This window comes from Saimiri boliviensis, chromosome 10 (genome assembly GCF_048565385.1).
Source record: "Saimiri boliviensis isolate mSaiBol1 chromosome 10, mSaiBol1.pri, whole genome shotgun sequence".
In the NCBI taxonomy this organism is placed as follows: domain Eukaryota; kingdom Metazoa; phylum Chordata; class Mammalia; order Primates; family Cebidae; genus Saimiri; species Saimiri boliviensis.
The window spans coordinates 58,940,857-58,955,255 of NC_133458.1; the positions used below are offsets into that span (position 1 = coordinate 58,940,857).

The following is a 14,399-nucleotide window of genomic DNA, read 5'->3' on the forward strand; positions in this document are numbered from 1 at the left end:
TAACAAGCAGATGTACCATTTTATACCCATTCAACTGCCTATAATTAAGAAGTCTAACACTTCCACATGTCAGCCAGAATATGGATCGACGTGGGCTCATATATAGCTAGTGAAAATCTGAATTCATACAATTGTCATACTTTTGTAAAGCTGATTCTGTGAACACACTACAATCTGGCAATTCTATTCTCCTGTATTAACCCTACAGATATCCTTGCACATGAGTACTAGGAGACCTGTTCAAGAAAATTCAGCAGCACTACTCATAATAGCATCCTTCTGGAAACAATCCAAATCATAATTTACCCACAGAGACTAAATGAAGAAATTGAGATACATCTTCAGAAAATAATATTTAACTGAATAAAATGAATTAAATCTAAGTGCAAACATACACATAAATCATACAAACATGTTGGTGGAGAAGACCAAGTAGCTGAAGACTACATACAGTGTGATATGAATTTGATAATGCTAAAAAGTAAGCAAACTAAAAAATAACTTAGTTTAGTAAAGCATTTTTGTGGGGCACAGCTTTTTTTTTCTTTTTAGAAAAAAAAAATGACTACTTGAATGTCTAGCATTTTGGCCACCTGTAGCAGAGTGGAAGGGTGATGGAATAAGAGACAATAGAATTAAAGATGATGATAATATTCTGGGTTTTACGTTGTGTAATAGACCTAAACATGCTCAATTTATTATTATGTATCATGATGTACATATGTATAAATATACATATAAGCAATTAAACATACATTATTAAAAATAATAGTAATATAAAAAATAATTAGAAATAAACTAATTTAGGGTGTACAAAGAAACCACGATATCTCATCATTTACCAACATATCAGATGAACACAGTTACTAAGAAAAAGGAAGCATACCAAAGAAACCCCTCAACAGGACATGATAAACAAACAATAGGTAAGTAATAAAAAATAATAAAATGAGCAGATCTGATTTAAACTCACCACCAGGGCTTTAGATCTGTTGCTTAGAAGTTTCTCAATATCCCTGGCTGCAATTTCTACCAGCTGGCGTGCATTATTTGGTTCCACCGTATACAAATCTTGATATTTCTCATAAATCTGTGTGAGAGAGAAAAATCTAGTAAGAACAATAATTACTTATCTGGCTTACAGGTTCCCATTAGAATGTATTTAAAACTATAAACAACTGATTAGAAATACCACCCTGTTCTTTCTTTATCTTGATCTTTTTGGAGTTTGAATGTGTCAGGAAAAAAGACATATAAATATAAATTTGCTCTAAGCTCATCAGATTTGCCAAAATAGAGGTTACGTTAACAGGCTGTAAAACATCTTGTACCACAGTGGTTTGTACATGCAATATGGAGGCGTTGTGCTGTACTCTCCAATCTCGAAACTGGGTTTTATCTGTCATCAGCATCATAAGAGAAAGGGTAGCCATCCTAGACAACAGAAGGCAAAGTGAAGTATGGAAGGTCAAACCTGGAGGATGAGTGTGGAAGACAAAGGTAGGAGGAAGGGTTACATGGTACGGGGGAGGGGAGAGAGAGAGAGAGAAATGTAAAGCCCCAGCTACTGTTCATCTAAATAAGAAGAGAAGCTTTAGAGACAGTCCACTATAGAGGAGATGAAGGCCATTAAGGTTTTGGTTAGAACTGTAATGGTGTATTTATTTTTTATTATCAAAGTAAATGTTGCTGTTGGCTGTTAATCACTGAATTAAATGAGACTGAAATTAAGCTAAGTGGCAAAAGAAAACTTTGACTACCTTTCTGGCTCACCTTAATGTCTATGGAAGGATTTCCCCAGAGTGGCGTAAGCTGCACCTGTCTTACACAGCCTGTACACTCTCAGCAAGAGAGGAAGAATTAAAGAAACGAGGGTTAGAGGAGAAGCAGTCACAGTGCTTGTGGCTGGAGGGCTGAGTTGAGAAGGAAATCCCTTATGCATCCAACAGATGGGGTGTACATGCATGACTAAACCATCTTTGAAAGCCAGGACCTGGCAGGTTTTTACTGTCTTATGAGAAGTGAATCCAGGCACATACAGGAACCAGTTCAACCCTGCTTTTTTCTGGCACAACTCCAGCATGATGCTTTCCTACCAACAGGTTCTACAGCCTGGTCCCAGCTGAGCACTGATAACACTAGTGAATACTGGCTTCAAATGGACACAGACACATACTACCATTTATTGACCACAGAGCACATTCATTTTACATGAACTTATAATTTTTTATTTGAAATTAAAATTAATATTTTGTAAAGATTAAAATCCATTTTTACTCCTAAAATTGCCTTATTCACACTATGAGGTTTTTCAATACTCATGTGAACTTTGAACTTGCAGGTTTTCACTCAAAGTATTCAAGGCACATTAATTTCGTGATAAAATCTCCACATTTGGATTCATCCAGGAGTCCTGCTTTTTACTGGATTGCTTACCCTTTCTGCTAAGAGGTAGATTATTGAGATCTGTTTTAAACACCCATGTCATCTGTGAAGAACTTCATCCAATACAAAGCTTTCTCTTTCATTTCAGACTAAGATAACATTCAGGAACGTCGATTAATTGATTTGGGGTACAAATAGATAAACCTCAACATCACTTTAATTGATCCAGGATATGTAGTTCTTTGCAGTAAAACCAATAGAGCTAATTGGTATGAAATGTAATGTGCTTTGTACCATTAATATTGTGTTCATTTCTCAATGCAGTCTAACCTCCTTCCTGTGGTATAGGGAATACAATGCTTCATAGCTGGAGATTAGTTCAGAAGTGCAATCTACACTTCAGGTAGTCATTTATTAAGTCTCTACATACATGTGCCAGACATATTAATTACTTGGTGCTTTAAGGAATAAATAGATTATGAATCAGCAGAAACTATTTATTTCAAGTATATAAATATCTTCTCAAATATATAAATTATATTCTCTCAAATTTTCCTTTTAGGATAATTTTTAAATATATAACAAATAAAAACAAGATCTAACTCACAAATAAATGTAAAATAAATTAAGTCAAGAAGCTTAAGTCTAGAACCCCTAGTGTAAATATCTGGCTGTATTATTTTATATATAAAACCACAATTGAAATGCTTTCTTTGGTAATAAAAATAAATTAAATTTACATAACTGTCCACCAAAAAACTAGCTTTTGCTTCTGGTTCCAAAGACTACAATCATCTTTCTTGTCATGAGAGCTATTGCAAAGCTCTTCTTATAAACATTTAGTAAATAATTTTCATAGAAGGCTTCATATGGATTTTTATGATCATGTAATATATTTTCATAATATGTATATATTTCTAACTCTTTCCATCACTAAAATAAGACATATTTCTACAATACTTCATATATTAATATTTCAAACACATCTTAAAGTACCTTTTCCTCTTCTTCAGTTTACTTTTTTGTAAATAATTATCTGCTTTGCCATTTCATCCAATTTCTTTCTCGAAGGAAAAACAGCATGGTGGAAATAATATGAGTTTTTGGCACCAGAGTTACATTTCAATTATGTCAATTCTTTACATGCTGTGCAATACTGGCCTTTGTTTTTTTCTCGACTAGAAAGAACGCAGCATATAGAGAGATTTCAAAGCAGGATGCTTTTTCTCCTGATACTCTCATATGCTTTGGTTTTTCTACAGTTCAACTTCTGCTACCACCCTGACATAAGTCTTGACAAAAAGGCATACTTACCCCCTGTGTATTCTTCCTTTCTTACAATCTTAACCAACTGGCTTTAATGTACTTTCACTGTAACATTCGAAGACCAAGTTTCTCTGTGATGACAACATAGATTATGGTTTGTGAGACAGGCAGAAAAACCATAATCTATGTTCTAAATATTTTTGTTCTAATTAACATAACATATGCTAATTATCTGTGTTAACATAATCTATGTTTTAAGTCACTTTACTCTAAGTAAGTCCACAGTTCCACAGGATAATCATCACAATTATACATTTTTAAATAACTTCAAATATAATATCTAAAAAGTGATATTAATCATTGATATAATTGCTTAACAAAGAAACATCTTGGAAGTCATAATACAGATAGATGCCCCAGAAATATTTACTCAAAACTAAATATGCTTCCAAGCTTTTAGATGACCTAAGATTTTTAAAGAATTTTTATTAAAAAAAAAAAAACTTTTTTAGAGACAGGTATCACAATATTGCCCAGGCTTGAGTACAATGGCTATTAAAGAGGCAATCATCCTAGCACTTCTGGCCTCAGGTGATCCTCCCACGTCAGCCTCCCAAGTAGCTGGGACTACAGGTGCATGCCACTGCACACAGCTAGAAGATTATTATTAACAATCAGTTTTAGGCAGCTATTCTATATCACTTTTAGGTGTTTCACACATACTATATTATTTATTCATTTTAAGAAATCTATAATATACATGTAATTAACCACTGTATTAGTGAGAACAATGGGATACAGGCTTTAGAGTATCTGGAGGGAGTCTGAATCATACTTCATCATAAAGGAGCAAACCAGTGACAATGACCAGAGCAGCCAAAGGTGAATGGTAAGGTGGCGTATTCAGGCAAAGTGAGTCTGCAATGCCACTCTGTGCCCTGAATCTTCCTTGGCTTTGGCAGGATGTGGAAATTTAGGAAAGCCCTTTGAAATGAGCAAGAAAGGAACAAGGGTCAGTATGTCTGCTAGAAGATAGGCTCAGTTCAGGATCAAAGAAATTCTACTGCAGAGGCTGAGAAATGGACAGTGGGAAGCAGAGGCCCAGCTGAAGGAAGATGGTAAAGAGCCACCGAAAGAGGTTGAGAAGATTGGCCAAGTTCTAAGCAGCAATCAAGTTCCATATCTACGGCAAGAAAATAAAAACAAGTTGGGGGGAAATGGGGGAGAGACAGGGGGATGGGAGGTGGGGAGAGACATCAAGGAGAGAAATGCCAGACATAGGTGAAGGGGAGGAAGGCAGCAAATCACACTGCCATGTGTGTACCTATGCAACCATCTTGCATGTTCTTCACATGTACCCCAAAACCTAAAATACAAAAATAATAATAAATAAATAAATACTAGTGTAAAAAAAAAGAAAAGAAAAGAAAAACAAGCAAATACACCAGATATTGTCACATAAGTTTCTCCCTGTGCCCAAGCACTGAAGAATAAAGTCAAGAACAGGAGAGAATATTGAAAAAGAGTTAGAACTTACTAAATCCTTAGTTAACCACAAAAGTCTGGTTTGATTTGAAAGAGGTCACTTGACCTTCAAGTGATGTGATTAATTTTTCCCTCCTAGGAAACAGAATGGCAGCTCATATGCAAGTAAAGTTCCCTAAAAAGAAACAGTCGAATTTTTGCATATTAAATCTTAGGTATGTAAATTGTGACAACCCCATCTCCCAATACTGGCATGTGTACTTTCCTTCCATGGAAATTGTCTTGGACAAGCAATTAAATTTCTGCCATAAACACAGGCATCTTCCTGAGGCAAGTTTTCCCTTTGACAGTCCCTGATGAAATAGGAGCTGCCTTACACATGGCTAGAAATATTCTAATGTATGGCCTTGTCCTTCACTTCTAACCAATTGCATCAGGACTTATATCAGACCTGGAAGCAGTTAACTTCTGAGTCAATGGCATGTAAAGAGCCAGATACAAAAGACTTGCATACCTTAAAAAAAAATGCACTGAGTTAATCAGATGCTCTCACCACAGGATGACAGTTGGAAGAAATAGTATGGATCAAGGTTTAAGTAGAATTGGAACTGAAAAGACTAGTGGGAGAAAAGCAGTATTCAGAGCTACTGAGCAACAGAGTGGTGGTTATGATAGACAAAATAATTGCTTCCCAAACATCCATATCCTGATCCCCAGAACCTGTTAATATGTTGTTACACAGCAAAAGGGAATTAAGTTTGCAGATGGAATTAAATTTACCAATCAGCTGGCCTTAGAAGAATATTATTATCTTAGATAGTCAGAGTTAGTCAATGGAATCACAAAGGTCCTTAAAAATGGAAGAGGAAGATGTGACTAAGGAAGAGTAAACCAGAGACATGGCAGCATGAGAAGAAATCAGGCCAACACTCCTGGCTTAGAAGACCAAGGGAAGGAGAAATGAGCCACAGAAAAGACTTCTCATCACTGAAATTGTAAGATAATAAAACTGCATTGTTTTAAGCCAGTAAGTTTTTAGTTATCTGTCACCATGGCAACAGAAGACTAACATAACGAGTTAGCTGTGAAGAGCTCCCAGCAGAGAGTCAACAATAGCAGCTTCTGAGGCTGCCTTGCCTCTGATCAAACTATTTTCTGAACACCTTGAGTATTTGCTGAAAGCCAGGCTCCTCCTGAATTCAATTAAATTCACTGGGTTTTTTTTTTTTTAATCGGGAGGATCTCACTATGTTGTCCAGGCTGGTCTTGAACTCCTGGGCTCAAGCAATCCTCCTTCCTTGGCCTCCCAAACTGCTAGGATTACAGGAGTAAGCTGCAGCACCCAGCCTATTTTTTTAAATGGGTAGTTCTACAATAAACTTACTGATTCACTGTTCCTAAAATGAAAAATTCTAACAGAACCCATGTCTGAAGCTGCGATTAACAGTATGCGTTATTTTGCATTTTCATTACATTCATCTTTAGATTCTGATGAATATGAAAGATAAGCTCCATGGTGAGCAATGCACAATTTCCATTAGGCTTCAAGACATAATGAAAATAGTTCAAGGATACCCATTATTACCTTCACAATTGTGTGAGGTTCTAAGAAGAAAGATGACAGAAAAGCTAAAAATATCAAAATGGACATGCATATACGTTGTATAAAACTGTAAGCAAATTGGATAAATAAATGTCATCCCACCTCAAAATAGTAAGTGGGATTAAAAGAAAATGTTGCATTATATTTCCCACCATCATTATAATTCCACTGTCTATTGGATAACAGGAGTAAATTCAATATCTTCAATACTAATGCAGGCAGGAAGAGAGATTCCTTGTCACCTCTGCTGCTTCAGATACCCACAAAATCAATTTCACTTAATTTTAGTTGAATTTTACAATGTGGGATGGTTTGTCTGTGGGTTATACATTTTTTTTCCTTTATTAAGTACTCCTTAGGTTTTTGAACTACTTGTTCCCTAGCAACTGAGAATGTCTTCTTTCTAAAAGGTGTATTATCACAAAAGAATGATATAATGTACTTTCTTGGTCACTTTCAAGTATCAAAGTTCCCTTAACTAAAGAAATACTAGTGCAGTGTGTTTGTGTGTGTGTGTGTGTGTGTGTGTGTGTGTGTGTGTGTGTGTGTGTATAAAAGTCTCTTTTTTCCTCATTTATCGTAAGTCTCATCATCATCTAAGCTGGCTATCACATAAAAATGTTGAGAAATGTGAAGATTCCTTCATCTAAGGTAAAGAGTAACTAGTGACTGTGGATCTGAATTGATGTTAGAATATACTTTAACAACAAAGACAATAAAAACAAAACCTCCTTTTCTCCTATGGAAATTAGCTGAGTCTTAACACAATGAATTTTGCCATAAAAATTATGTAATCATTTCTAATTAGTTCCTGATCTCTTCAACCTCTTCCTTCCCTTTGAATAAAATAATAAATGATGTAATCTCCTAAATAAAAGCCAAGCTTTTAAAATGTCTTAGTCTTTAGCATATTGTCAGTTGTGTTTAGTGCTACTGGGTAAAGAACTAATGCAAATACCAACTGCTAAAATATATTAATTCAACTTAGTGTGTGTGCATTTATGAAGCTATAGGTATCATTTTACAAGATGCAAAACACTGTATTAATGTCATTTTTAAAAATCACGTTTGGGTTGGGTGCGGTGGCTCATGCCTGTAATCCCAGCACTTTGGGAGGCAGAGGTGGGTGGATCACAAGGTCAGGAGTTCAAGACCAGCCTGCCCAAGATGGTGAAACCTCGTCTCTACTAAAAATACAAAAATTGGGCAGTATGGTGGTAGGCACCTGTAATTCCAGCCACTCAGGAGGCTGAGAGAGACAGAACTGCTTGAACCTGGGAGCCAGAGGTTGCAATGAGCTGAGATGGCACCACTGCACTCCAGTGTGGGTCACAGAGCAAGACTCTGTCTGAAAAAAAATAAAATAAAATCACATTTGATTCTCTGCATCTTCACTCTAAGTAAATTATAGCTGTATTTTTCTCTTCCCTATAACCTACCTTTTTGAATTGGGACACTGCCTTTGAAAATTTTATGACTTGATATTTCTGTTTTGCTACTTTTAAGCATATGCAAACAACAAACATATATAATCTATATAAGTGTTATGTTTATTGTGTGTCTTCTATTCCTCTTCACTAGAAGGTAAATTTCAAAGAGACAAAGATTTTTGTCTGTTTTGTTCACTGGTACATGCCCAGTGCATAGCACAGTGCCTGGCACAATCAATACTGACTGAATAAATTAGTGAATGGATACTGATTCTGTATCAGTCTTTGCTGGGAATATGAATAATGATTTATAACAACTTAATCCCTGTATTTTAAAATCAGTATTTATTTTAACCTAAAAAAATAACATGGCTAAGTAAAGTACTATGCAGTTACATAGCAGACTACAATATAACACCAATTCAATAATTAAATCCCAACGATAGAATAAGTACACAAAATAAGGTAATGATCAGTGTGAGGAAGAATATGAGTGTTCCAATGAAGAGATACAGAAATGTATGCTATCAGAATTCAGAGGAAAGTAAGATCACATAGGCTGTAATAGTAACATAAATGAAACTATAGCCACATCAAACATTTTGGAGGAAACATTATTCAATAAGGGATGAAAAAGATCAGAATGTGTGTAATACAAGAACTTACAGGAAAATAAAGAATGAAAGGCAAATTGAGACATGATTATGAAGAGTAATAAAAATCAGGATATTGTTTTATGCCTTATTCTATAGTCTACTCCAACCTACTTTGGACTAGTAAACTACCTAGCTCAGGACTTCTAATGACTATCACAACAATTAGTACATAGGAAGAATCTAAATTACAAATTTGTTTACTATAAATACAATCCAAACTTACATATACACACACATACAATTATATACATACCACATACATACATACACACATGTAAAATCATAATTCAGTCATATCCCCAAATTTATAGCACATACTTTTCTTTCTTTTTCTTTTCTTTTTTTTTTTTTTTTTTTTTTTTTGAGACCAAGTCTTGCTCTGTTGCCTAGGCTGGAGGAGAATGGTGCAATCTCAGCTCACTGCAACCTCTGCCTCCCAGGTTAAAGCAATTCTCCTGACTCAGCCTTCTGAGTAGCTGAGATTACAGGTGCACACCACCACACCTGGCTAATTTTTGTATTTTTAGTAGAGATGGAGTGTCACCATGTTGACCACGATGGTCTTGATCTCCTGACCTGGTGATCCACCAGCGTCCACCTCCCGAAGTGCTGGGATTACAGGTGTGAGCCACCGCGCCCGGCCTATAGTGCATACTTACCCAATGATAACTGTATCAAACTGGCATTGTAATACCAAACTCAAGAGTCTCCCTAGCCACTCTATTCTTTCTATTTGCTATGATACAGCTTCTTAGCTGGGACTACAACATTTCAAATGGGGCATTGTCTTTAGGATATTTAAGAAGAATGAAGTCACAACTGGCGAGCCTTCCAGAGCACACACTGCTACTTGACCTGGCTCCTATTAACAAGAGGATGATGGTGACACTTCTGAACAATATAGCAAAGGTGTCAGAAGGAAAGGAACAAGTGACAATCGCAAACATGCCACTTAATTTTCTCCATATTATACATACGAACGGGTGATTATATTTAACTAGAAATGCAGGTTGTCCCTAGAACAGAAAAACTAAACTATAACAAAGACTCAAGTGAGTAGGAAAAACATTTACGGCAAGAATTTTTCAGTTTTTAGGATAAAAGCACTTGACACAAAAGGTAAAATTTTAAGTTCATGTTTAAGAACACTTAGATCCAAAACAAGGAAAATACTGAGATACATAAATAACAGAAACTTTCTACTTGTTTTTTGTTGGTTTTTAACTCCAGAGATGATTTATTAACCTAGCCTTTCTTTTTCTATATATGAAGCTATATACAAATTGTGAATTGAGCATGTATTTTGACCAGAAAATCCATATGCAATTAAAAGTGAAAAAGATCATACTAGATTCCATTAAAACTAAGTTTAAAAATAATTAACCAAAGGCTGAATGAGCTGTCTGTCTAAAGTCTCTAACCCCAAACGACCTAAATTCATTTCACTGCCAACAAAAGAATTTTTAAAAAGCAGCCCAGTTTAATTTGCCCATAACTGTCATACTTTATTAACAAATGGCTTTTCTAAAGCAAAACTGATACCTACCAATGCTGATATACAATTTGACAAATTTATATTCCTTTAAAGAATTTCATACACTCAGATTCTTCCATTCTTCTGGAGCAGTTTTTCAACCTTTGTATAATTGACATTTCACAGATAATTCTCTGTTGTGAAGAGATGTCTCATGCCTTGTAGGATGTTTCAAAGCCTTACTGGCCTCTATGCCAAGAGTATGCAAGTAGCAACCACCCCATGCCTCAAGTTATGATAATCACAAGTATTTTCAAACAGTGCCAAATGTATTCCAGGGCACGAAACAGCCCGTGGCTGAGAACCACTGCACTAAATATATATTTAGAGAAACGATAAATAATAACATATCCCTCAAGTACTAGCATAACTTCAGAAAATGTTAATTAAGGGCTGGAGTAGAATGGTAAAGTAAAAGAAAAGACATTTTAATATCTGTTGAGAAAATATTGAAAGTCACCCAAAATTAGAAATCCCCTGAGTTTATTCTGTGTCTTTGAAAATGAATGTAATTAACCACTGTTTAAACAAAAATAGCTTCTTACTGAAAAATCTCCAGCACATCAGCAAGGAGAGGGGAGGATGATGGTGAAGGGAACCCATACTCTCTGCGCTCGATATAGTGCTATATTCTGCAGTCAAAATAGATTTCTTTCTTCTTAGGACAAAAAGAGCAAATCCAGAGTGTAAGGTAATCTTAAATCGCCTACATCATTATGGCGCTGATATAGTTACAGCACTTAATTGTTGCGGGAAGTAAGGCAACTCTGAATAAAAGCAAAACATGGGGAATTAATAATAAATAGCTATATTTGTTTCTTTAAAGTGAGAAAGCACATAACTTCTTTAAAATTTTATATTGTCTTTTACCCTCAAAACAATTCTGTGAGAAAGGGAGAATGTTTTTACTGATCTCATTTGACAAGTGGTTAAAGACAATTCTAGTATCTGATATTCTAATACGGCTTCTTTGCCGGACTTGAAGATTTCCAATCCTTGTTGCCTGCGCATCTTGCTGATTTCCTAGGCAGACGCACCAATGATTAATTTTGTTCTGTTTTTGAGTGTGTCCCTTTGTACATATATTAAACTCTCTGCCACCTAGAAATTGAATATCCTATTTACATGAGATGACGTGACCACAATGTCATAGAATAGGCATTAGCTTGAATTACTAATGAAAACAAATCCTTCACTCAGAATGCTTAAATACTACTTTAATTAAGAGTGTTGAACGCTCAATATTTATACACATTTCATATTTACATCTTTGAGTAGCATATCAAAATGTAAAGGTTTTGGTTTTGAAACTTACAGTTAAGAAATCATAACAATAAATCAAAACCCAAGAAGTTCTATGGCGATGCCACTGCAGAATGATTCTACCTTCAAAAATAAGCTTCCAGGAAAACTTTAATCCACACATTATTCTAAATACATTTGTAGATTTCTATCCTAAAATTTTAGAAATTCAAATAGTTTACCTTTAGGAAGAAAGCTTCGTAACAACAATGTGACATACATCATTTCAAATGGCAATGGTAAAAATTTCATGAACTTTAAAACATTGTTTTCAGGAATATGAGGACAATTTAATTTTTAAAAAATTTTATCTATTCATAAATATGTGATGATCAGCCTTGCCATTTGTCAATGTGGTAGCTAAAGGAGTGTGTGTGCGTGTGTGTGCACATGCGTGTGCACACATGTGCATGTGTTTAGAAATAATAAAATGTATTTCAAAATATTCTATAACTCAGATTGCTAAAAATACAATGTTTTTCTAAATTTGGGGATCTTTTCCCGATTTTTCTGTTTATAATGTTTTAAATGTGTAAATACAGCTTCCATCTCTGTTAATACAGCTTTAATATATTGTTATATACTCAGATAATAACACATGTGACTGAAGACTGCTCTTGTCCTCCACTATTGGTTCTGCCCTCTTCTCTGTGACAGAATTTTAGTGGGGCACATGGCTGCTCAGAAAAAGCCTCCACTTCTCTGACACCCTTTGAGTTAGATGTGACCATGGGACTAAGTTCTAACCACAAATGTCTTACTCTTAAATCACTGGATATCTTCTCTCCAAATCTCTTTCCCTTTACATGACAGCTGGGAAATAAAAGCCACTGGAAGAATCATCTTGGACGCAGGAATCCACATGCTAAGAATGGCAGAGTCACCCTGCCAGCCCGGGACAGCTTACCTCTCAACTGCTATGTGACAGAAAAATATAGGTTTAGCTTGTCTCTTTGTCACTTTGTCATACCGGCCCAGCCTGTACCCCAACTAATACAATGCCATCAAGTAATACAACAAATGAATGACATTTGTTGAGTTCTCATTATATGTCAATAAATATTTTATATAGATTGTATCATTAATCCCAACAGCTCCATGAGATTAAATATCTTGGCCAGATCCTAAAGCTGGCAATTGGAAGAACCAAGGTATAATAGCCTTAAGATTTTTTTAAAGGGATATGCTATAATTTTCCATTTAAAATACTGTGTGTTTGCTTCAGTTAGAAGACCATGAATAAAAAATCAGGGAAAATTTACTTTCTGTACCATTCTTAGCAATTATTTCAATGGATATACAAACACAACTATTTCCATGTATACCAACAGAAATGGGAGGTTTTAAATTATGCATGTAAATTTTTATGTTGAAATTTCCTTCTACTCTTTTAGAAAAAAATTCAAACGGAAATATTCATGAGTAGATAACTGTTGGTGGCGGAGCTTTGGCTTCTTCTAACTTATATATTTCATAAAAAGATCATTAGCATAACCTGATATACTCATCTTGTTTACTTGGGGATCTCCTTACTTTTTCAATGTACAAAGAAGGATAAAAAATGCTATTAACATATATTCTAAAGCATACAAGAAGGTATTTCAAATTTCAGAGTTGCACCCAATTTAATAGTTGTGTAACCCAGAACAAAATTTTAACGTTCTCTCAATTATTTTACCCACTTTGTGGATGACTATGTACAACTGATGGACATATGTATCCTCCAAATGATTCAGCAATGGAATAATCTAATAAGAGGCAGCTTAAAAGTCTAATGCATCAGGACAGTAGTCTCATCCAAACCTATTCACTCTTGATCTTTAACAAAACAAGTAGGTAACCTGGGCAAAATCTCATATTTGTAAAGTTGAAACACTGAATGTATTCAATCATATTAGTAACTTTCCATGGGCTACTATTTTAGGATGTGATAAAGTAATTATCACAAAATTGCAAAAATATATTACTTTTTAATTTTAGTTTTGAAACAGGGTCTCACTGTGTAGTCCAGGCTGGAGTGCAATGGCATGATCACAAAAAACACATTACTTTAGCTATGGTGCCTCATTGTGTTGGTTCTTGGCCTTCGCATAAAAAGTTAATTGTATCCTATGAAGCCAGCAAAAATTAATGTATTTTATAATTTGAAGAATCTTCATTTCCCACAATATTAAATTTCAAACTGGGGCCCTGCTAAGCTCCTGCATTTATTCAATTTCTGGTCCTCACTATGTATCCAACACCCCCAATCTCAGCTCAAAGTTCACTCTAAACTCTGACAATCCTTCAGCAAAAGGAATGAGGCAGTATGGAATTATTTGTCTGTATAAGATGACACTCTTTGTGTGTCCTAGTACTTAAATTCTTTTTCCAATAATGAATTCTGCTCTAACCCTCCTCCCACTACCCTAGTTACCTAACAACACATCATTCGTTTATTTGGAATTTTTCTGTCACTGTAATGAGGTATGTACCCCATAAACAGAAAATCAGAGAGATTTTCTTTCATTTTTTCCATTCTATTTTGTAAATTCAGAGAGTCTTTGATTCATTTATCAATACCTATACTCTTCTTAGTAATCTATTCTTCATAAAGCACAATGAAAACCAGGTGTGACTTTTTTTTTTTTTTTTTTTTGGTTAATGATTCGTTGCAAAAAAGCAGATTCGAAAAGAAAAGTTTCACATGTTAAAAGGAACAATGGAACAATGCAATGGAACAATGGAACAATATCAAA

At 35.0% G+C, this 14,399-nt stretch overlaps 1 protein-coding gene across 7 annotated transcripts in view; it reads right to left on the reverse strand.

The window, feature by feature from the left end:
• CACNA2D1 (calcium voltage-gated channel auxiliary subunit alpha2delta 1) overlaps positions 1 to 14,399 on the reverse strand; it is a 486,450-nt gene that overhangs the window by 381,669 nt on the left and 90,382 nt on the right. For all 7 annotated transcript variants that reach the window (XM_039472910.2, XM_074379327.1, XM_074379330.1 and 4 more), the window contains exon 3: positions 974 to 1,090. In XM_039472910.2, coding sequence (XP_039328844.1) covers positions 974 to 1,090 — 117 coding nt within the window. The remainder of the gene's footprint in view (positions 1 to 973; positions 1,091 to 14,399) is intronic.